This window comes from Pyrgilauda ruficollis, unplaced genomic scaffold, assembly GCF_017590135.1.
Source record: "Pyrgilauda ruficollis isolate IOZ18807 unplaced genomic scaffold, ASM1759013v1 scaffold3, whole genome shotgun sequence".
Classification (NCBI taxonomy): Eukaryota; Metazoa; Chordata; class Aves; order Passeriformes; family Passeridae; genus Pyrgilauda; species Pyrgilauda ruficollis.
Genome location: NW_024524377.1, coordinates 9,053,335 through 9,077,670, shown reverse-complemented (window position 1 = coordinate 9,077,670; position 24,336 = coordinate 9,053,335). Strand labels below are relative to the sequence as shown.

The 24,336-nt window shown below is 41.8% G+C and overlaps 2 protein-coding genes across 3 annotated transcripts in view; one reads left to right on the top strand and one right to left on the bottom strand.

Moving 5' to 3' along the window:
- The window catches only part of HSPBAP1 (HSPB1 associated protein 1), a 38,137-nt gene extending 31,714 nt beyond the window's left edge, over window positions 1–6,423 (bottom strand). The window contains exons 1-2 of one of the 2 annotated variants that reach the window (XM_041473023.1): window positions 6,384–6,423; window positions 3,257–3,391 (exon numbers count right to left, since the gene is read on the bottom strand). Coding sequence is in view for 1 of the 2 variants with exons in the window: in XM_041473022.1 (XP_041328956.1) it covers window positions 3,297–3,300 (4 nt within the window). In the remaining variant the exon portion in view is untranslated. The remainder of the gene's footprint in view (window positions 1–3,256; window positions 3,392–6,383) is intronic. The other variant, XM_041473022.1, reaches the window with a different exon arrangement.
- Window positions 6,424–6,766: 343 nt separating this feature from the next.
- The window catches only part of SLC49A4 (solute carrier family 49 member 4), a 65,522-nt gene continuing 47,952 nt past the window's right edge, over window positions 6,767–24,336 (top strand). The window contains exon 1 of the mRNA XM_041473025.1: window positions 6,767–7,244. Coding sequence (XP_041328959.1) covers window positions 6,911–7,244 — 334 coding nt within the window. The 5' untranslated portion in view covers window positions 6,767–6,910. The remainder of the gene's footprint in view (window positions 7,245–24,336) is intronic.

Below are 24,336 nucleotides of genomic sequence, written 5' to 3'. Positions count from 1 at the left end.
AGGCAAAATTTATTTGTATTTCTTTTTCTTTTCCTTGTCAGTAGTAAGTATGAAAGCACTACTCTTAAACAGATGAATACACTGTATAAAATTCACTGTCAGAAACTGTAACCAATTGTGACTTTATTGTTGTTCAGTCCTGCAAACTTGACTGACAAGAATTTCAAAATGGCAGCAGCAAAATAATCTAAATCTTCTCATTCACACTATTTTCCCATAAGGTACTGTAGTAAATAGACAATAGTGTTCTCAAAATATGTGCTTTTTTTCCTACAAGCTATTGTAATGAATAGTAATTAATACAATGGAGCCTTTTGAATTTGACCCTCAAAGGGGTTATGACGGTAGTATACATGACCTTGTTCGCTATCATACTGTGCAGGATACAAATTATGATTAATGACTGAGTCAATTAGAGATATAATTAATTGTCAGAATGAAATTATACTTTAAAAGAGTAAAAGAAGTCTTTGAATTACATGAATTATTGACTTGAAAGAGACCCACCATGTGAACCTCAAGAACAGTTTCTGGAATGTACAATAAGGGTATTAGATTCAGGGATTGCCATTATTATAGGAATACTGAAGAAAAAGCATGGCTATTATTCCATTGTTTACACCATTCCACTTCTTTCAGCATGGCTAAAACAACCAGAAGTGCTTTTAATCTTTGCTTCACATTGCTATTTCTGCTTATAAAGGTTCTCATGCTGCAACATTTATTTTGTTGGTGAAAAACTGTTAACAGTGTATGTTTTGAATCCTGGGGTTCATATAGACTGTAAAAATATTGCTTTGTCATAATGTCAAGAACACACTTGACCAAAATAACCCACAAAAATGTGAACTACCAAGGGTTTATAATTTAATTTTCAACCTTAATATGCTAATGTTGGTTCTGTTTTTTAATATAACTATTAAACATAAACTCTTCTTCTTTTTAGCAGAAAAAGCACAGCCTTTTTACATAGAAGCTCGTATTTCATAACTTTGTAATAGAACAAACTGCTGCTAGTGATGTCAAAGTATCGTTAGCATTTTCCCTCCAGAGATTTCCTTTATCTTTTCTTTTTCAAATAACAACTGCCTGCAAAGTTTCTTTATCTGTAAACACCAAGCCTAAATATCAGAGAAGATCAGGGACTGCAGGCCCAAGTTTCTACTCAGATCACCATGAACTCCTGTTGTAATCAGCTGCATCTGCATTTCTGGAGACTGAAGGTGACCTTTAATTATACAACAAACTATGACAGTGCTGCTGCTTTGAATTTTTAAAGTTTATTGCAATATGCAAAATCTACTAAAACTCAGTATTTTTCAACCTATCAGTAAATAGGGAAAACTCCTTACAGTAGAAGAGTTTCAATATTTTCATACTCTTTTTAAACATTAACATCACTCAACTCAGCATTGTCTGATGTAATACTAGTATTAGAAGAAATTATGTCTTTTATGTCTGGTCTTCAAAAGTATGAATTTTACATAGAATTTTAAGATAACCCCCTGAACATTAGCAAAATAATAAAACTGTGAAAGGTTAAAGTTGTACTTTTATGCCAAGACATCCAAACTACCTTACCATTGCTCTTTTTTAAAATACTCTTACAGAACCCAAAATCTCATGCTATTATATCTACTCCCAAGAATTTCATTGTGTCTGTGATCACAAAGCATAGAATAGTTTAAACTTTATTCATATGTGTCCCAGTTGAGAAAAGCACAGACAAAGAAATAATCAATTCAGCCTCTTCTTTCTATATGAAATTACATGATAGGGTCACATTTTCAAAGACACAAACAACATTTTGTGAGCTTTATGTCCTCAATATGGATTTGATCCCAAACACCTACCCAGACAATCAGGTCTTCAGACAACTCATTTGCAGAGCTCACAGCATACCTATTGTATGACAGCTAAACGTGACTAGACCAACAGAAACAAACTCCCTAATGTCTACACTGTTAATTATAGCAGAGAGGTAATTAAGTTACCCCTTGCTGCTTCCATGTAAGACAACAGGAGAACAATGGCACAGTCTGATAAGAAATGAGAAACACATGCACCAGAGACGCAACGGACAGACCAGTACCAGAGCACCATGACTATCTCTCCTTGCTGGCACCAGAGACAATGACAGCTGCACTGAGGCAGTCCTAGGACAGGGAGACAGTGGAGATTTTCACCCTGTATTTCCCAATTCAAGCCTAACATCCTGTGACTCAGTTCATTTGCATAATTCTCAGGTTCTCAGGAAGAGAGGAAACCATCAGTTCTTGAAACTGAATTTCCTTAACATAACTTTGGGGTGTAAAATAGTCCACTGATGTCTTTTGCAGTTACTTGCACATGGTGGCCCTGAATAAAATGAGACAACACAGGGCCAGAAGCCCTACTCCAGTAGTCTGCAGAAGCTGGAGTTCCAACACAAACTCCCTAAAATGTCTAAGACATGGAACCTGAAGGCTAAGTAAGGCAGGGAAGTAGCTAACAAAATTACTTTGATGAAAAACATCATGTAGCTTCCACCTCCCCCTCAAAGAAGATACAATCATCACTTACATGTTCATCATTAAGAAGGTGATGAATGGCAGAACAAGCAGAAATGGAGCACAGAATGCTTTAAATGTGCTCAAAGCCCAGGTCAGATGTGACCTTTGCATATTCCTTCTGAGAGCTGCAGTAAGGAACCTACAGTGTGGTGTATAGGGAATCTAGTGACATGTCTTTCATTAGCCAGCCAGAAAAGGCAGACTCCACAAGAGAAAGGAGCTATCCCACCTCTCCTCAGAGAATCTTACAGTGGGCTCTGGCTCACCACAAACCTGGAATCATCTACACTACAATGGTCACTCTGCAGTGGGAATATACACAGCCTGCAATCAAAAGGTATAAATGAATTCCCCACTGGAAAACTCTGAAGTTTGAATTTAAGAATAAAACTTCTCAGCTTTCATAAGCTAAAGATGTGTCTGGTCTGTATTTTTGCTTCTTGTTGATACTACAAAAAAGGAAGCACTGTAAAACCTGAAGAACTAGGAAATCATTGTACAACGTTAGAGCTGGAGTGTACATACTTCTCAGTAAAAAAGAAAGGCAAGAAAATATGCTGAATGAATATACAGATTGGAAGGTGCCCAAACCAAGCCCAAGACAGAGCAGATTTTAACTGACCTGTTCCTGAGCAACTAGAATACAAACTACATCAAAACTTGAGGAAGCAAGAATGGGATTTGCTCACACCTCACAGACTCACCTTCAGAGGTGTTTTTCAAGATGGGGTGTAAAGAACTCACCCATTACAGATCCCTGCTACACCACTGCTGTTCATGGCAGCTCTGAAACTCCACTGTCACAATTCCACATGAAGTCTGGAAATTGAGGGAAACCCCTGGTAAAGAGAACTTTTTTTAGATCCTGGAAGGAATTTTCAGAATCTGCAAAATACTACTTTTCAATCTTTGAATTAATTTCAGGTTCTGCCCACTTTGTGCCAAAATGCTTCTAACCTTTAGGGGGTATGCAATGACTTGCTGCTTGTTCTTGTCACATTGCAAGGTATGAGTTGACACAAGAAAGGACAAGATTGTATACATGATGTTAGGAGCTGTTGGGAGAGAGGTGTAAGAACCAAGGGGACTCTGGCATTCATTGAATCTCTGAAGAATGTCACAGGAAAAGCAAATCTGTAAAAACCATGGTGTCAGGAAAGAGCAAATGGCCTTTCCTAATGTGCTAGGAACTGGGGGTTGCTCCATGGGGGGATGCTCTCCTGGACTGCTAAGCACAACCATTACATGACAGATGTGTTTTTGCTGAACTAGACTCTCCAGATGCCCCAAGGTGGTAACAAACCCATCAAAGCCTCAGTTTATATTAATAAGCCAATCTTAAATCAGCACAGTGCAGGTACCAACTTGTAAGCAGATCTGCCAGGCCTGCCTCAGGGATGGCAAGAGCATTTGGAAGCAACAACAGCTTCAGCCATGTAATTTTTGTCTGTCACCACTAGTCTATCAGAGCTCCAGGCGACCAACTCCTCCTAAGACGAATTCCTGAATGTTTTAGGTCAGACACAGGCAGACAGGCATGAATATGGTCACACAACCACCTCAGAGCTTGTAAGTTGGAAACGAAGGCACCTACCAATGGACACACTATTGTGCTTAGGCAATTAGTACCTACATGGGCATCTCTATCACAGCTTTGGATCCAGGTGTCATTCTGTCCACGCAAACCTGCTACAGACATGAAAGTTATGGGCCAGGAGAGAAAATAACCTTTCTGCTTGCCTGAATATATGTGCATTTCATCTGATAATATTCAAATCTCTTTAGCTACATTATAATGAGGTTAAAGCAAGAAAAATTTCCCCACCTCAAATATTACAAATGTCAGTAATGAGAACAGTAAAAATGTCACCACACGGAGAAAAGAGTGAAATTAGCATATTTAGAGGAGTATTATACCCATGAGTGAAATAATGCAATCAGCTAGCTGCAAGATAAAGCTAATTTGGTTTCCAACAGTTTATCAACAATACACTGCTCCTTTACATTAACAAATTTAACCAATACGATATCCTGCAAACAAGAATAATTCACACAGAATATTACACTGTGTTAATTAAATAGCTGGAATAGAAAAGGTCAGGCCGTGACTGAAAGATGCGCATATGGGTTGTGAAGCTAGGAAAAGATGGAGCGATTTCAAATCAAGCAATTAAAATAAATTATTTAAATCATCATTAAGTCAATAATAAATACACTTAAATATTTTTAAGCCTATTTTGACAGCCCCTTTAGCTTGTTGCTGTTTCTCAGAAATTTCTTTCCTGTTGACCCATGAAAGAGTAAAAATATCTTGAAACCCATCATAAGATGAAGTGTCTTGGTTAAGTTATCAAAGAGTTATCCTGCTTATATTTAAGTTCTCATTTGACCATGCAGATAATATGAGCCATCAGACAAGTTTTGCAGTTAAAAAGGACACCACAAAACCCCACTTGCCTTATTTCTTGATGGGTTTCCTGCCACTAGAACCATGAAACCTCCACAATTACTACAGTTAATTGAAAAATGTTCAAAGAGAGAAGTACTTTTTCACACTGTTTACTTCTGCAAATAGCAGCACTTTGTCTTTGGATGAATGCCAGCAAATCACTTAAATTATAGTTGTAACATACCCTTTTTAAATTGAAAGAACATTTTGGCATGGGCTAAACTATGCTGAGGTGGTAATGTATGAAAAAGACTTAGTAAAATGGGGAATTAATCTTATTTGGAGCTCCAAAGCACTATCAGAATATATATCAGTCATGAGCAAGTCTGAATCTCACCCTATGTTTTTACTGTGCTTTTGTCACTACAGCTGTACACAGCAGCTCAAATTTGAGTTTGCTGTATGTCCCCCATTATTTAATTGTGCGTGAATTTTATTTTTCCTGGGGCATTTCCTGAAGTTTTGTAGACAAACGATAATTTTCTTTTGATCATAGTTCTGCTGATTTCAGTCAGAATATACTTCCTTGTTGTACTTTCAGTCTCAGAAACTGAGCTGTGTGGACTCAACAAAATGTGATGTCTGTTATGTTCTGAGAAGAATTTCATTGGAGTCTGAGGTTTTGGCTGCAAAACTGTGGGATGATGGCCACGTGTAAAATTCAGCTGTGCACTGTCCAGCACATCAACAGTTATGACACTGACGCTGGATGTAAAACCAGTCTGTGGGGATCCCACCGTTCAGCTCTCCTCATTTAATTAGATGGGCATTTATCAAGCCAACTTCCAGACTTGGTGACAGAATGCCTAATCAAGCCACACTGAAATGCCCAATATTTTAGGGAACATGAAGCACTGTGCAGCATATGAGCCATTAATTTTATGACAAGTACAGATGGTTGATATACAGATAAATTCTCACATAACCTAATCTAATGAATATATACTTCAATCTATTTAAATGATAATACTAATGAGCATAGTGTTCCCCACATTATGGTATATTCACCCGGATTATTTTAAAATGGACTTCTGTGCATGTTGTATCGGAACCCTGCTATTTTTTCTCTCTCAGTTCGGACTATGGTTGATTTGTATCCACCAAAGCAACACGATTTCCTTCTCCCTTTAAGAGGACCGATACCCGAGGGATGCCCTGCTGCAGCACCTCCCTGCGCGAAGGTACCACACTGCGCCGAGGTGCCGCGGCCGACAGGGACGTGTCGGAGGAGGAGCTGAAGGAGAAGCTCGGCGGGTCCGGCCACGGGCCCGGTTATGGCCCCGCTTCAGCCGCCGCTCCCCCCTCCCCATATCCGCCCTCGGCCCGGGCCTGCAGCCACGCCGCGCTGGGGCCCGGGGCGGGCCGGGGCTCGGGGCACCTACCCGGCGCGGGGGGACGGCAGCTCTGCGCCCCGGCCATGCTCCGGCGGCTCTGCCCGCGGGGCGGCTCGGGCGGGCCTCGCTCGGCACCGCCTTCGGCGGCGGAAGGGGCAGCGCGGCCCGGGAGCCGCGGCGGGGCGGAGCCGGTGGCGGCGTGACGGCCGGAGTTCCCCGGCCCTGCCGGTGACACCCGGGCGGCCGCGCCCGCGGGCCGCCGCGCTCCTGCCCCAGGCTCCTCTCCCCGGCTCCCCGCGGGGTGGCGGCCCGCTGCCTTCCCCGTCCCGCATGCCCCCGCTGCCCGCCGGCGCGGCTCCCTCCCCGCGGGCGGCAGGCTCGGCTCTCCTCCGCGGCGCCGGTTCCCTCCTCCCCTCGCCGGCGGAGGAAGGAGGCGGCCGCCGGCCCTCCCCGACCGCGCATGCGGCAGTGCTGGGCCGGGGCAGCGCTGCCGCGCTCGGGGGCTGAAGTGTGGGTATCCCTTCCCCCGGCCCCGTCCCCTCCTCCCCTGCGGGCCCCCGGCAGCGCCCCCGCAGATGGGCTTGGGCTGGAGCAGCGCGGAGGAGCGGCGGCCCCTCCTGCCGCCGCCGCCGCAGCAGCCGCGGCCGCAGCCGCGGGGGCCGGCGGGGGTCCCGGCGGGGCGGCTGCCGCCGCTGTCGGGCCGCGTGTACGGGCGGCGGTGGCTGGTGCTGCTGCTGTTCTCGCTGCTGGGCTTCGCGCAGGGCCTGGTGTGGAACACCTGGGGCCCTATCCAGAACTCGGCCCGCCTGGCCTTCGGCTTCAGCGGCTGGGACATCGCCCTGCTCGTCTTCTGGGGGCCCATCGGCTTCGCGCCCTGCTTCTTCTTCATGTGGCTCATGGACAAGAAGGGTGAGCGGGACCGGGGGCGGCGGGGCCGGGGGTTCGGGACTCCCCGACCCGCTCCTGTGGCTTTCCCCGGGCCAGGCGGGGACGCCGTGGCCGTGTCCCCCGGCGCCGCGGTCCCGTGGCCGGTGAAGGGGACGCTGCCAGACTGGGGACACTCGGGCCCAGTGGCCTCGGCCTTAAAAAGGGTTGCCTAATACTTAAAAGGCATCATGACTGCTGTTTTCAGTGCTCTGCCCAAACGAAGACACATCAAAGTCCATTCACAAGGAAGATACTTAAGCTAAGCGGAATTAGGGCATCTGACGTCGCATGGGAGGTGTGGGACTGGAGGAGTGTGCTCCAGTCCGGCATTGCCATCCTGCTGTTTGACCTGGAGATGGTCGTGATTTCTGGTTACCAGCTGTGAAACAAACACGCACTGATGTTTCGATCAAGTAATGCCATTGCTCAGGGTGGCCATTGCACCTCAAAAGAAGTTCTTCATTTTTAAAAGCAGGCTGGACATGAAGTCGGTGGTTTTCTTTGCATTGTGCTAGGGAGATACAAGTGCAGGGAACACAGAGAAGTTGCACTTCGGTGTTTCGAAGAGACTACAAGGGAGAGTTTCCTAATTTGTGTTCAGGCCATTGCATCTCCATAGCAAACTTACAAAAATGGTGTTTGTCTCTGGAGAACTTCTCCAGGGTCTGCATGGTTCCTCTGTGATCACCCAGGGGACTGGTCCAGTGAGGTCAAGTACCTATGTTTACAGATTTCAGCTTTTGGGCCTAAATCCACTGAAGGGATTTCTTTTAATTCCTGTTTAAACAGACCTCTAAACAAGAGATAGCCACCAGTGGACCCTTGTGGCTCCTGATCCTAAGTGCTACTTATTCCATTTATTTAGGAATTAATAACTCATTTGTGGGAAAGGAAGGGGAAGAGGAAGGGAAAGTGAAAGCAGGCAGGGAGAAAAGTTGTATTTGAGAAGGCCTGTTTCAAAACTGGGATTAGTTTTCCTAAAACTGAAGAGGCATTGGGGGAATAAAATTTACTGGGCTGAAAGTGCATTCTCGAAATGAGTCCATGGTGGCTGTACATCTCTCAAGCAGTTTACACTTAAGTTGGCAATATCTGTCTCGACTGATACATAATAGTGTTGTTAATGATTTTAAAATTAAAGTAAGTTGCTTTGCTTTGTACGGTGAAGTCCGACTGCTCATGGCGTGAAGGAAATAAAGGTAAATGTGAACCTGTGCTTAGAGAGCTGTCTGTATTTTTGTTTCTACATTTTCTGTGTAGTTGATCCTGAACAGGGCAAAATAACACCAGAAAACTTTTGAAGCAATTAATGGGAAAAGAAACTGTAGTATTTTGTTCTTGTATATTATGATTAGTAGTGTAGTTGCGGGATTTCTTGGTTTCATGTATAGGTTGTTTCGATGAGAGTATGTATACAGGTGTTTTTCTCATTTCCTTAACTGATTGCTTTGGAGGGTTTTTGTTTGTTTGTTTGTTTTTTAAATTCCCCTGTTTGTTGGAGGTGCAGATATGAGCAACCCCTTTGCTCTTGGTTTGTTGCTGTCCTTATTGAGAGAATGTTGGTAGGTAACCTGGACAGAGCATCTCAGCTCATTTGGCTGTGTGCATAAGGAGTACATATGGGCACTGGAGCAAGTTCTTTCCAGGTCAGCAAATTTTGTGAGGGCCCTGAATGCTTTCTGATATTTGTTTCATGTTGTTTTCTGAGTCTGGGTGATTCCCACGGACAGCGTGGTGCTGTTCACTTTGGAAGTGATGATGGAGTCCTGTCACTTTGTTCATCATGGAGCAGAGAGGAGAGCTACTGAGCCCCGAGTCAGCCATGGGGCACACTTCACCAGAGGCATGTTGTGGGGAGGAGTTACCCACTCTGTGAAGTACATGTGTTCCAGGAGGATCTTGACTCTGCTGCTTTGAAGCTGTAAAGTTGGTTGAATCTGATCTTGCAAGGGTAGTATTTCACTCGCTTGCTGTTACACCAGATTTACTCTGGAGAAGCTACACCATTTACTCTTTGACTTCAATCATTTGTCACTGGAGTTGGCTAGTAAAGGAGCTGTCAGGACAAAATGTATTTGTGAAGTGTCACCATGTAAAACCTGGCAAGTATCAGAAGTATGACACTGTAGATGAGGCATGTCAGAATCTGAGAGGAGATTGTGCTGTTAGATAGTCCTATACTTCACAGTCAGAGGTAAATCTAACTGATAAGTAGCTGCCTGCTGTCACTTAATCTGATTTGGTGTTATGATGCTTCAGAAGAAGTTCAGAAGTATTGGTCTTTTTGGTTTTTAGTTGTACATTTGCAGCATATAGTTCACAGCATAAATCTGTATCCATACCAGACTTCTGTTGTGCACTTTGTGCACCTGCTCCTTTTTCAGTACTGGTTGTAAAGGTTTGGTCACTTTTTTTTTTTCTTTTTTTTTCACTTCTTAAGTAATTGTAAGTTGAAAGAATAAATATTCATGAATAGGCATACTAATAGTTACAAGAAGCATTTCTTGGATTCCATGATCCAGTTCCATTATAGCTTCTCAGACAAGAGCAGAGGAAGAGACAACAGCAGTGTTTATTTTTAGTGAGAGGTGTGCTAAATAAGCTCTTTTCTTCAGTTCTGTACAGAAGGGTTTTAGGAGGGAGGAAATACAAATTTTTTTGTTTTCTAACCTCAAAAAGCTTACTGGCCTTTGTGACTTTTTTCCTTGTGGCCTGCTGAAGGTATCTCCTGGATTCCTTCTGAAGGCCTGGTTGCAGCCAGCCCAAGCTAGGCAATTGGGGAATGGCAGGAATATGGGGACTGGGAAAGGTGTACAGATGGTGTCACTTCTGGCTCCCCCAGGAATACTTCTGGCAACTGTACACCTCCCCAGAGGATGACCCAGAAGGGGTCTTGGTGCCAGAAGCAGCATGACAGAAAGTCTTGACTTACGGCCATTTTCCTATGGATCTATAGGGATATCATGTTTTTTTTGAAGTTGAGGATGATTTTTCACCAGGAAGGTAGTGATGGTCTTCACAAGACTTCACAAAGAATATCTTACTTGAAGATCTGAGCAGGTTCAGAGAAGACATTTTTTGGAGGGTGTTCAACACTGTTTTAAAGGGTCTTTGAGGTGCTGGAGGAAGCCTGGATTTCATCCATGTCTCTGTAAACTGTGTAAACTGAAAGCTGCTTTGTGTTTTTGCTGAGCTCGTGTCCTCAAAAATACATTCATTTTCAGATGCATAGTGAGGTTCCCATATCACAGCTGAAAGTTCTTTGAGGAATGAGCTCTGTTCCTGTTCCTGCCTCCCAATTTCCTCTGGCTGAATTGTGCCAGCCCTTGGGCACTCCTGGGGGTTTCCATGTTCCTTGGCTGCGTGCTGTATAAGGACAGTGGTGGCATCTGTCATGGTTCTTAGTCCAGTTCTGGGATAGGTGCATGTTGAAAATCAGCAATTATATTTGCATATGTCACTATTGAGTATGTGCCATTTTGGGTGGGTTTGAAAACTTTTCTGTGCTACGATTAGAGGTGTTGTCTTGGTTGGTTTCTTAGTGAAGAGGGTGCCATGTGTCTTTTTTGGTGCATTTGCTTTAGCAATAGGATTAGAGAGTCCTTGTTTAAATTCTAATTATCTTTTAGAGATTTAATAAGACTGAAATTAAATGGGAAATTTCTTCAGTGTGCTATTGGGTGGACCCTTGTTGTTTACATGATTAAAATTAGCTACAATTCGTCACATGATGCTCGAGTGTTTATGTACATTTTGTGCCTTGAGTGTTTCATTTCCTGCGAACTGTAAATACAACCACACAGGACTGTTAGGATGTTTATGTGTTTAACTCGAAATCAAAAGCTTACATGCTTCCCTGGATCTGGTTCACCAAGGGGGTTTTATTAAGCTCCTAGTTACACAAAGTGAGCCCTAGAAGCAATATATGTCAGTCTTCATTATGTTCCCATATAAGCAAGAGGCAATGAAGAATGAAATATTTTATGATCATTTACATTAAACAAATTGAACAGAATGGTGATATTTTTCATTAATTTTTGGAATACAGTGAACAGTTTTATATTGAATTTGAAGATGAGACATATTACTTGTAAAAGTGGAATGTAATCTATTTCTTGGTCCTTTTTGTGAAATTATATATGCTTATGTGCGTTGCATAGATAATCTTAGTAGCTTTATTTTGTTGAAATTGAATTTACACAGCAATGTTATTCTAGTGATTACGTTATGAAGTAGAGGGAAAACTTCAATAATCAGATTTGGGTTTTAATCAAGATTGACTCATCCATTGACACCATGAAAGTTTTTATCTGTAAGAGTAGTTATTCCTTTTCTGAATACCAAACTCTTTATTTTATTGCTGTCTCCTAAATCATGCATCTTGGTTTCCTACTCTGAAGACATTTGATAGTTCTTTATCTTCCACCTGGGAATTTTGAGATTGAATCCTTTAATGCAGTCTGACAAAATTGTCATGAATACTGAGTACAAGTACTAAGTCAGACCTTACTAATACAAAAAAAGTTCTTAATAACTGTTCTCCCTATAAAATAAACTACACATGATGTATAAACAGAATTGTGCATGGCAGCTTTCATGTTTGAAGTTCCTGGATTGTCACTCGGTACTGCATGCATACGCTGGTTTTGCTTTCAGGGAACGTTTGGATGCCTCTACCTCACATTTATGGTCACTGGGACATAAGGGAGGTGACTCCAAGTGAACATGTTTTCTCCTGAGATTTTAGTCTAGGAGGTGTTTGTGAAATGCCTTTGGGTTTATTTTGAGAGATGTGAAAGTGGGTACAGAGAGAAAGCAGGTTGTCGTTCTAGAAGTTAGTGAAAGCATGAATGGCCAAGGGAATCCAACAGGTGGAGATGATTTTCTTAGGTGTTTCCATTACTGGCATTTCAGAGTCCTCTTGTCATTCAGGCTTTTGGACAGTGTAAGTATGAATTGGAGCATGTTACTAATAACTTAGAAGAATTACTGCAAGTGTAGTTGCTGATAGGTTCCATTGTTGATATAGATGGATTACGTGAAGTAATTTCCATAGTGGCACTCAGAAGAAAATGGGAGTTTTTCATGGAAGTATTCATAGTTCTGTCATGCCACAGGTGCTTAACAGAAGGACAAAAGAGGTGACTTGTGAACGTTGAAAGTCTAAGAATTTTCACCTTTGGCAGAGAAATGCATTTTCATCTCCTTTTTGTCATGATCTCAGAAACAGACTTTTCTTATCTCAGATTCATGACTGCAAGATGAGTGAGTGCCCAGTACTTCAAAGTGACCTATTTGATAATTCATGTGCTAAGTTCAAGCGTGAGCCTCAGCTAAAAACATCTGGGATAAGACTTGGTCTAAGGCTGTAAGACTTTAACTTAGTGACATCAAGGCAAAAGATTTACATGCTTCAACAGTAGAAGTTTTTAGGCATTCTGACTTTGGTAGATTAGTACAGCCTACAAGAAATCCCATGGGAAAACTTAGAGGTTCAAAAATGTGAGTAGAATGGAAAGGGAGCAAGTAAGAAAGGCAAGTGTGATGCAGAGATTAGAGAGTAGCCTCATAATAAACAACTGATTCTGCTTAGTATTTATGGTGTGAGGATCCAGTAATTATGATTATTAGAGAGATGCCTCTGCCTGAATTAAGGTGCAAATGAGACCGTATGTTCAAGTCTTAGTACGGCTTTTATTTAACATAAATGTGGGGTAGAGATAGAAATCAGAAAAAGAGACGGAGAAAGGGAGTGACAGATTAAGTAGAAAGGTGTCACTACCCACAGATCCAGACAATATCCCGTTGATCCTCTTCTTGTCTTCTCAATGCTGCGGGTCCCAAGGTCACTCCAGACTTTCACCATCTGTACATTTTAGCAATCAAAGGAATCAGTGCTCTTTTGGCTACACAGTTCTTTTATTCTATTGGTTAAATGATTCCCTCTATTCCAATGTTAATTAGTCCCATGTTCAGTCTTTCTCTTTTGAGTTGGTGGGCTTCCCAACTTAAATGGGTGCGCTATGGTCTCCACCTGCTGGATCCAGTCAGAACTTTCAGCCCAGTTGCTGTGTTGGCTTTCAGTGTAGATTCTTTGTGTTTGTTACCAGTGCTCCCCCAGCTTGTTTTTCTCTTCCTAGTCTGAGATAATTGGAAATAGTACCACCTTTATCTTGTCTCAAGTTCCTATCAGGTGGCATAATTTACTGTCCAAATTTCCAGGAATTCATGGAGTCATATTCAAGGGGGAGGGGTAGGATGGGGAGCTTGGTGGTCACAGATGAGCAGTTGCTTCTTTATACAATTTGCCATTGTGGGCAAAGTCCTTAAAAGCTTTTCAGGCTATTATGACCTTTATGTCTCTTACAAATGGCAAAGGTTTTAACTCCAGCAAGAGCAGCGAGAAGCTCTTTGGGATTGAATGAAAGTTAAATGTGAACTTTGGGCTTCAGCTAAGAAAGGAGCTGGGGGAGAATGCCTTGACTCAAGAAGTGGAAGGTGCATGTATTTGGTGAAAATACAAGTGGTTGATGCACTTGAATAAAATAAAAAAGAAGTTTGAAGGAAAATACCTGCTTTACTGCAGTCTGCTTCTCTTATCCTGTAGACAGCTACTGTATGCTATGAATGGTCCATATTTCATTATCTTGTAAGTATAAGTGTAAGATACTGATCCACACCTATCAAATCCTGTGAAAGGGATTAATTTTCCTATGCTAACAAATCTTGGAAGAAATGAGATGAAGTGTTGCTTTTCATGTGGAGAGATGAAAGAAGCAATTAGCTGAATATAGGTAAATCCCACTAGAGCAGGTATTTGATCAGCTTGGTTTTACAAAATTTATTTTGATGAGTGCTGGTGTGCATATTTGTATAGACATACATCAGAAGAGAGAAAAGGAAGACTGAACCAAACTTGGCTTTTGTTGCTGAATTTTATATACTGTGGCTATATGAATGTCTATAGTGTTTGTGCAAGTGCTTCCAAAAGGGAGACTCATTAGAGAATTGATTGGCCCACCCTCCTTGGAGTCAGGCATGCTGCAAAAGACCACTTGATACACAGTGATTAGCAACACAGGGTGCTTTAATTGTGAGCTGGTGAATTGTATTAACTTGATGCTGCTCATAGCAATGCTAGCTTGATTCTGTAGTGCTTCCCATACCTCCTGCTGGGCCAGGTTGAGTTGAAAAGCATCAGTTGTGGCTGTAGATAGATGTCCTCTTCTGGAGCTAGGTCTTTCTTTTGGGTGGGGTTCCACCCCAGCTCTGATTGCTGCTCTGTTTCCGTACATTCTTTTTGTGCTGCTCTGCTATGCAGGTGCTGTGCCCTTTGCACTCTTCACACAGGTCTTTGCACTGTGTAGGGGTACTGGGACAGCTGTTTAAACACCACGTGGTGAAGCATATCAGGAAGCTGCATGCTTGATTTGAAGGAACTTTTCCATGGTGGAAAGTAAATGAATTCTATTTGCATATAGCTCATGTGACAATGAGTAATGGCCATGTTATCTGGGGATAACACTCTTGGGCTTTGGTGCACTGCACATGCAAGCACAGAGAACATGGGGTAATGGCCGTAAACTCAAACACAAGGAGTTCCACATCAGCCTGAGGAAGAACTTTATGTTGTGGGTGGCAGAGCACTAGAACATGCTGCCCAGGGAGGTTGTGGAGTCATGTCTCCTCACTGGAGACACTCAGAATCCATCTGGATGCATTCCTGTGTAACCTGCTCTGGGTCACCCCCTAAGGGGGTTGGACTAGAGGATCTCCAGAGGCCCCTTGCAACTGTAACAATTCTTTGATTCTGTATGCAACTTGATATACCTTGGTGTTGGGCAGTTGATGAATAGGGAAATTATTTACCATATCATACCAATATGACCCCTTGCTTTTCTTATGCAGCTGCTAACACAAGCAGGGTTAAAGCACTGAAGCATCCCTGAACTGGGTTAGGACACAGGGCCAGATAGGAAGATATTTTGTCAACAGCAGCTTTTAGAAGTTGACTACGGGGGGTGTAATACCAGGGCAGCTGTGCACTGATACCTCTCTTGTTGTATGCTCACATGTTTTTACTACTTCTCATAACCTTCTCTTGACCCAAGTTTCTTTCCAGTCTGCTTCTTCTCTACTTCCTTCCTCACCTGTCCTGTGGTATGCCCATCTTGTCCTCCTATTTTCCTCTGTTCTCCACTCCTCTTGGTTGTTGAGGAGTAGGAGAGGTTGGATGCAAGAAGTTCAAAGGGCTCAAAGGAGTGAGAAAAACCTGTGGATAGATGAGAAGAGCGAGAGAAGGGGAGAGTGTGGAGAAAGGTAGTGGGTAAAGTGTGGGAGGCACAGATGCAGAAATAGGATCTGGATCCAGAGGGCAAGAAGTGCTGGGAATGGGAAAGGTGGAGGAATGAGTTGAGTAGGAGGCACAGGGAAATGGATACTTTGAGGGGCAGTAGGAAATGGGGCTGCAGCAAATGGGGAGGGAGCAGATGCCTGCACAGTACTGTAGGTCAGCAGCATGGCTTCTGTGAACTGTCTTGAGAGACGCTTTTAAAACCAGGAGCTGGGACTCTCTTGGGACACAATTGACCTTTTTTGCCTTTTCTTATCTCCAACAAGATCTCGGTGTTTTGCCTCTTCACAGCCAAAGCTCTGAACTCTGCTTGGCTCTGTCTGTGTCAGCCAGAGGGTGAGTTGGCCCTTCCTCCAGCCCTGCCTCCCCTGAGGTGTGGTGGCCGCAGCTCCTGCTGTGGCTCCCTGCGGGACTCTCCGGGCGCTGCTGACGCAGAGGAGGGCGGCTCTTCCTTCTTGTGTGGCTTTGGTGGTGACAGAAGTCTGGCCTCGTGATGGAGGCACCAGTGGGATGCAGAAGAGGATGTAGCCCCTCTGGCTGGTATCTCTCCCCTTCTGGAAAGCCTTGTGGAAGGGGACAAAAAGTGCTAAAATACTGTTTTGTTTTGCACTGCCTTGCTGCATTTTAAAGACATTGAAATTTTGCCAGTCTCCTTTTTTTCTGGGAGTTTTTAATAGTTTGGCATCCATGCTGCATAAAGGTAGCTGGTACTAACTTTTTAATGTGAATGACAACAATAATTTCTCTATTATCAAAGTCCCCTGGGCTTTCTCATAGGTTTTTATTATGCAAGTAGTAAAGTACTTAGGAAAGTTGTATTGCATTCGTTTTGCTAGCTGTATGTTTATACTGTACTTGTAATCCCAAGCTATTAGTTTAGAATTCTATTAAAGAGAAAAAGAGTAGATCAGCTGTTGTTCTGCAAAAGCTGTATCTATTTCATTTAAAGAAAACTGATATATTTTCTTCAAAGAATTACATAAGATTTATTTTTTCTATCAGAAGAAACTAAGTATGAACAAAAAAGACCATTTTCACTTGGTAGTTCTGAACTTACTGTACTTTACTGATTTCTGAATTCTAGTAAAAGCACTACACAACTGCATAAATAAAATAATTTTTTTCATTATTTTTAGCAGATGTTGTTTTTAGGAGTTAGTTCCATGTTACAGTTTAGGAGTGAAAAACAAGTCTGAAGCAAACACAAAAATGAGGTTCATGATTCTTTAATAAAGTTTGGATATTTTCTGCATTGCTGATTTTTCACCTGTGCTTTTTTTTTCTTCTGGTAATAAATGCCTTTCTTGTGGGAAAGGAGCCATGTGAAACAGGGGTATTTGCTTGCCTTTTCAGACTGACAAAACTGTGCATACATAACACAGGTCCTGAAATAATCTTCCCTGTTGTGAAAATTTGTAGTCTGGCTTTGTCTAATAAAAATATTTGGTTTATATAAAATATTTGTTTAAAAACACCCAAGCCCCCAAAACCATGGTCAGTGCTGAGAAGAGCAGAAGTAAATTGAAGAAATATGTTTTGGCAGCTGTTGCATTATTTTACAAATTTTCTTGGAGAGTGTTTGAATTCCACTGACAGCTTGGTATAGCCTTAACTGAGCAGACCAAAGACATGATAAAAATTCTTTAAGAAGTTTTTTACTTAAAATTATATGATTATATATTATAAATAATATATTCCCAGTGTCAGGGAAATTGTGGCTTGCCTTTCCTTTCTCCCAGTGGTGACATTCAGAGCTGTTCCATCACTTCCTGTCATAACTTTGGTTTTTTAATGCTTCCTGCATGCATGTGCTGTTGTAGCTCTGTAGCTGTAATTGTGCTGCAGGAGCTTGTGATCACTGCTCCAACTTCCTCAAAAGCTGTAAATTAAGCTTTCTCATGCAGATTTTCAGTAGAGAGGGTTTTTTAGAATTTTCCTGTTTTCAGAGCTGGAGATCTGTGACTCAGCCAGAGGGAGTGATGTGTTTTGAAAGTGAGAGGTCTTCTGCTTTTTGCAAAGAATGCTGGTGTTTTTCTGGAATATAGGTCATCAAATATAACCACAGTTAGAAACTTTTGTTTTGCTTCTTTATTTGTTGATGAGAGCCATCCCTTTTAAATACTTGAGAAAGGTGGTGGTGTTATAATTTTAATTTTAATTAATCACATGAACCTAAAGAATTGATCAGGACCCTTAAAAATATGATGGGTTTAGGACTCATTATAGTGCTGCCAAAGATGTCTTTTAGAATGAACTATGTACCCTAAGTAGTGCCTGATGTATTTTAATGTTCAAGTAACACTGAAACTGTTCACACAGAGAAAATTTGAAAGCTCACTTCAGTGACCTTTCCTATAAGTCACAAGACCTGCATGGATATTACATTAGTGAAGCTCTTGCAGCTCTTTATTTCCCCCCCTCACAGCCAGGATAATAAAAGGAAGAAACCTTGCACTTAGTGTCCTGCTTAGCAAATGCACTAGGCAGTATCTAATGGAGCTGCCAATCCTTGCTGCACGGTTGCTTCTTGATACTCTGTTGAGGCAAAGCAAAATGCCTCTGTGCTTCTTAAAAAGAAGAGTTTCATGCACCATTGGGTGGTGTGAGTAAGTACTGTCAAGGTAACAACAGAACACCTTGCCTGGCAGATATGTGTAAGAGGGATTGTTTTTGCTCTCTGTTGCTCTGTTGTCACAGGTAAGGCTCTGTAGTTAGTGGTGTGTTAACTGAGCCTGCTGTGCAACTGGGAGTCCTTGAAAGGAGTGGAAAGAGAAAAGAAAGTGCTTCCCTCCCCTTGTGTGATGCTGTAAGTGCTTCAGTTGTTGGTGTTCATTCAGGAGAGCTAGAGCAAAGGCTTCTTGTTGTGTACTTTCTCTCAGCTTGTTAGTGACATCCTTTCTTTGGCTTCAGAGTTAGTGAGGAGCTTTAGCCCCCAACTGCATTAATTTTTGTTAATTGCTCTGTGTGTCTCTCTATGTACACAGTAGCACGTGCCATTATGTAGATTTAATTTTATCAAATTGCAAAGATGGATTCAATGATTCACCTGAATTTTCCTGTTTTATTAGATACTGGTGTTGAGAGTAGAAAGCAGCTACCTATGGTGAGAGAAGAAAGAATAATTCATGTAAGTGTGTGTTAATGTCACAGATTTGGGAAGTACTTCAATAGCTATTTTTTGTTGTATCCCAGCACTGCAATCAGCTCAGGTGAAGAGAAAACCTGATTTAACAGACTTTCTAATGCTAACTGTGAGACTGGCTCCTGTTTCCCTTTGTTCATAGCCTGAATAAACAAGGCAGAGGGCAGGGGAAAGAGAGAAAGGGGAAGCAGAAGGGAAGTGGCCTGCCCAATTTCATACGACACGTTGAGAGATGCAGGTCCTGCTCCCCCAGGCCAGTGCTCTTCTCTCAGAGATGCTCTGCAAGCATTAGGGAGAGGTTCATTGCACTTGGATTAGTTGCAGATAAAAGGGATGCTTTCTGCAGTAAAATCTGTAATAACAATAATTGGCTAAAATAATTGGTCTCCTTTGAAACCAAGAAACGTATTATTAAAGAATAGGAGATATTCTAATAAAGGTTCTAAAACTGATTCTAAAATCGTCATTTTGATCTTCAGGCAAATACCATTCGGCTCAGCACTTTGTTTATCTGTTCAGGCAAAATGTCAGCCTCTGGATTGCTGAATAGAATTTACAGCATTTGTATAAACTCGCAATGCAGATTTCTAATTTACATATTTTGCCTTTTTTTCCCATTGTTGATGTTAAACTGTTAGGATGCTTCAAAATCCTTCACTGCCATGTGGAAGGAAGCTTCATTACTTGTAAGCTACCTTTCTACTTTGTGTGTATATCCAAAAGCTTAGATTAAGCCTGTTTAGTTCTTAAAACCAGGACTTTTTTATTTACAGTACCAGACTTTTAAATCGCTGCACAAACATTGAAATATTGCTTTGTATTTACATATGTAGTGTGTCACCAACCGTGGTTAAATCTGTGGTAGTGGAGCCAACTCTCTAAAGAATTTGCATCATTAAGTCTGTAATAACTAAATGTAGAGGAGTAGAGAGCAGGAGAATTAAGTGATACTTTCCTTGACGTATTTTTGGAGATTGATTATGTGCTTGCCTAATATGCTGGGATAATGTTAAAAGCAGTATAGGTCCACTGTTCACATGGACTTGGCTACATCCATGCAAATGAGATAAAAGCACCCTGCAGCTCTTGACGTGGTTGTTTTAGCTTGTTGTTCTTTCTAACAGGTGCAATCAAGTTCTTATATCTGAGTAAACAGAAAAATAAGGACTTCAATATGCTTTAGTGAATGTTGGGGAGGCATCTATGTGGAGAATAACTTAAAAACAGGAACAGTATTTACAATACAAACCAGAAGCGAACTGTGCGATTTGACTGTGTACTGAAGTGTCTTGGTTTCCTTACAGTTGGGATGCACATTAAAAAAAGATGCAGCTGCTCAGGAATTGCAGAGTGGTTGTGTCATTGTTGTAATAACTCTCAATTGCATTCTGTTTAGTTTTGTTTCTCACAATTATGTTCTGTCAGCTTCCATATCTGTTCTAGTGGTTATATGTGCTCAGTTATCTCCCTCATGATGAGTGTCTTCTCTGTGAAACACTTGACAGGCTAAATTTTGTGCTTTGAGTCTCTGAGCTATATTGTGTTTTTTTACAAAATTCTTAACTAACCTCAGAATTTGGGAGGGATAGCCTCTTTACAAGGATGCACATGAGGATGTTTCTGCCGAGTGCATGTTCTTCATCTGAGAGGTACCCTGGAAAAAAGAAAGCATGTGTATTGGCCCTCATGCTTTCAGTTTGCACACAGCCTTGCTAGGTCTGTCCAACAAGTGCAAGCAGCAGAGATGACTTTGGGTCAGATCTGGTTGTTGGCACCCACCTGTCTTCTTGATTTGGCAGGGACTTCCCTGTGGGTTCCCCCCATCAGTGGTGATGACACTTCTGGGATTTTGGCTCTACTGAAATTTTTACCCTGATGAGAAAGTTTGTCCAAATCACAGGAACTATTTTACTTCACCTTGTTGTGTTTGTGTACAGAGTTTGCTTTCTCAAATCTAAATTTTGCAAGTAAATCTATATAGAAATGTCAAACTCCTGCAGATAGCCTTGCTGTTAACTGGGCAGCAATTGCTGACAGATTCTGTTGCAACAGCTGTAAGATACTATAAAGAGAAATTGCCCCTCTGAAGATCATTACCTCCTACGTCTACATTTCAAGAAATTTCTAGTACATATTTCATGTGAGTATCTCAGTCTGCCAACTGTTTGTAAGACAGAAATTGGAGCAATGTCAGGTGGAATCTGCCCTGCAATCCTCCACTGAAAGGTGGAACTGGACTGTGTTGTGGATTAGTACAAAAAATGATCTTCTTGTGCCCTAGACTAAGGGTTGAAATGTAGCTCTGGGTTTCATTTATTTCAGATAGGTTCTGTATGATAGAGCTTGGTTCTTACATTTTGATGCCAGAAAGATGCTGTCACCTGTCTTGAAGAATGTTTAAATCTAGTTAGAAAAAAAAAAAGCTCCTAAATCTTTCCAGTTGAAATTGGGATGCTGTCTTGGCAGTGCCACATAAATCCAGGGAAATGAATGGAAGCACTTGGCTTCAGCTCATTTTAAAAACAGAGGTCTGAAATGGGGCAATAATAGAAGCATCAGCATCAAGTACTCGGGGAGAAAGGGAGGTCCAGGTTGTGCTTAATAGCACCCAATGAGAGAAGCAGCAGTGAATAGCACCACTGATATCTTGGCCATCAAGCCAGGATTAGAGCATGCTGTAATGGTGCTGATGACACCATGGTGCTGGGCTCCATCACTGTATGGGCCATTCATTTAAGAGCTGGACTCAGTCCTTGTGGGTCCCTTCCACCTCAGAATTATCTGTGAGTCTGTCATTTTGGATTAGCTACATAAGACCTGGTAGTTGTTCTATCTTGCATGCAGTGTTTGTATTTGGTTCCCACTTTTTATTGATGCTGTTCTTGAGAATGTATTTATTTTCCATTCAGTTTCCAAACACAATTTATGCCACTCTGCAATCAAGTGCCTTTGTGGAATCCGAGGCAGGCCCAATATACTGACTTTTCAAGCTTATTTCATGTGTTAGCAGAAAGACTGGGACCACATCTCAGCTATGAAGTATTTTTACATCAGTGAAAAGGTTCTTTTCTTTTGAAAATTGTATTGCTTGATGCAAGGATGCCTCTTCTGAAAGAGGATTGCCACTTATCCTCCTTAATGGCTGTAGTCAATTTGGCAAAGAGCAGGCACAATGCAAGTTTTATTCACTGTGTTTAGTAGAAAGCAAATTTTTTTGGTATTTTAATCATGGAAAAGATAATTGATGTTATGAGAGTAAATGTTGCAGCTATTAGTATAATTCTGCTACAATTACATTAAAAATCCAAAGATTTCTGGAGGATGGCGTGTGTGTGTGCAGTGCTTTCAGGATTCCCTGACACAGGGAGCTGTTTAATTAAACATTTTTAAAATTATAGCTAAATGTATAGGGATATATTAAGAAGGGAGAAAAGCAGACCCGTCATATGAAACAGAGAATTGGTATCCAGCAAAGAAACTCATTTAAAAATAATGCTTGAGCAATAAGGAGGACATTTAAACAAGATATAAAACCAATTCCGAGTCCAGAGAAAAATTGTGGAAGACTTGAAGCTCAATACTTTACTTACTGAACCTAAATGTAAAAGTTGTTTTTTATAGGTTAATTTCATAGAAGGAAACATGCAGGAACTGTGGTTTGTTTTGTAAAGAAGGACAAAACAATAACTTCTATGAATTTGCTTTAAATTGAGAGGAAAAGTGCTATTTAACAGTGAATTGTTGAAACAGCTAATGCAATTGGTGAGTTTTAAATTTCCTGGTGTGTTTGGACCAAGACAGACTTACATTCTATTTTATCTTAGCTAGACATGTTTTAGTCAAAATTATGGGGAAGTCAAACAAATGCTCTCAGTTCAGTGTCAGAAGGAACAATTTGCACTTTCAGCCTGGTCTTTAAAAACTGAAAAATGAAGGAGGCTGATGTCACTTGTTTCTACTCAGAGCCTTGCTGTACTTGGTATTTGTGAGAACTGATTTTAGTATCTGCAGGAGAAGTTAGGAAGCTCCTCAAATGTTACTGCATGTAAGAGCAGGGTGTGTGAGCTGTATGAGGGAAATCACTGCTGCCATGCCAGGGGAAGGGCTGAATCCAGCAGCCTTTCCTCTGGCCAAACTTCTATTAAAAAAAAGGAGAAAGGTGAAAACTTGTCTGTTCTGCCCATCCAACTGGGATTTCCCCTAGGATGAATGCTTCATTATAGAGGGGAAACCAAACTCAAATGGTGTGTGCCATGTGTGTGATGCTCTGAGCTGGAAGAGGCTGCTTGCAGTGCTCTGTACCAGTAGTGGGGAACCGAGGGAGCTGCTGTGCTGGGCTCAGGTGGAGGATGCTCAGGAACGCGTTAATCACATTCTCCTGGTGAATGACAAACTAATGAATAAATTGTTGGAATGAGGACAACAGCATTGTTTGTTAAGTTTCTTATTAAACTGGGTATAATAGTTCACTCACTGGGTTACAAGTTAATGTGGGGCGTGGGGGAATGCTTTTTCTTTTCATATACTTTGAAAAGCATCTTGAAAGTAAGGCATGCTGGAGGAGTTGTGGGGGATGAGCACCCACGTCCTGGATGCTCTTGCTTGATGCTCTTGCTGTGAGGGAGCTGAAGAGCAGCTGGGTATCACTGGCAGCTGCTGCCCCCACGTTCCAGCATGGTGGGGTTCTGCTTCTGCTCTGTGTTGGGCTGTGGGTGGTGGGGGATTGTGGCTTGAGAGTTTGTTAAGTCTGTAATAGTGGCCAAAGTTTGGAGACAGTTGTTTTAGAAAGAAATATGAAACAGCAAATGCAGCATTGACTGCTGAAGTCATAAAGCAGATGGTGTTATGAGCCACAGGAGGGTTAAACAGTTGAACAATATCGACTGTTGCACTCATAAATGATAATTAAAACATCCTTTTTATTACTGATTCAATTTCTGCCGCTAGCTTGGACTTTTCTGTTGCTGCAGTGAAGTTTGTCTGTTCTGAACAAGGCCATAGTTTGCTCAAGGGCCACTGCCACCAGAAAGCTCCTGCAAGAAGAGGATGGGAAGAAGCAGCTGAGGAGACAAGGTGTAAAGAACACAAAACTTCAGCCATTGGCAGAAAATCCCCTTCCAGCCATGTTTCAGAAACCTCTGATAGAAAGGAATAGAAACAGAATGATGGATTTTAAGAAGCTGTACCCTCCTCCCTCCCTCCAATTACTGCTTGCATTTACAGGGTAGAATTAATGAAGTTAATTACATCTACACAAAATATCTTGGTTGAGTGAATTACTTAGATCTTTTAAAGTAGAGACATAATTTTCTGCAAGGTTCACAGGCTGTTTTTCAAGCTTGGTTGGTTACTTTGGTTTATAGTCCTCATGATGCATGGTGCTATCTTAAGCACTCTGGGGTGCACCTTTTAGAGTAATACAAGATGTCAAATTCAATGTAACAACAACTGCAGCATTCAAAACAAAAATACCGAAATAAATAAAAAGACTGGTTTCTATCAAAGATGAAAAAGTTAAACTGTAAAGCAAAATAACAGGGTGAGGTGCTTAGAGGGTAAAACCATATCGTGTAATTAGC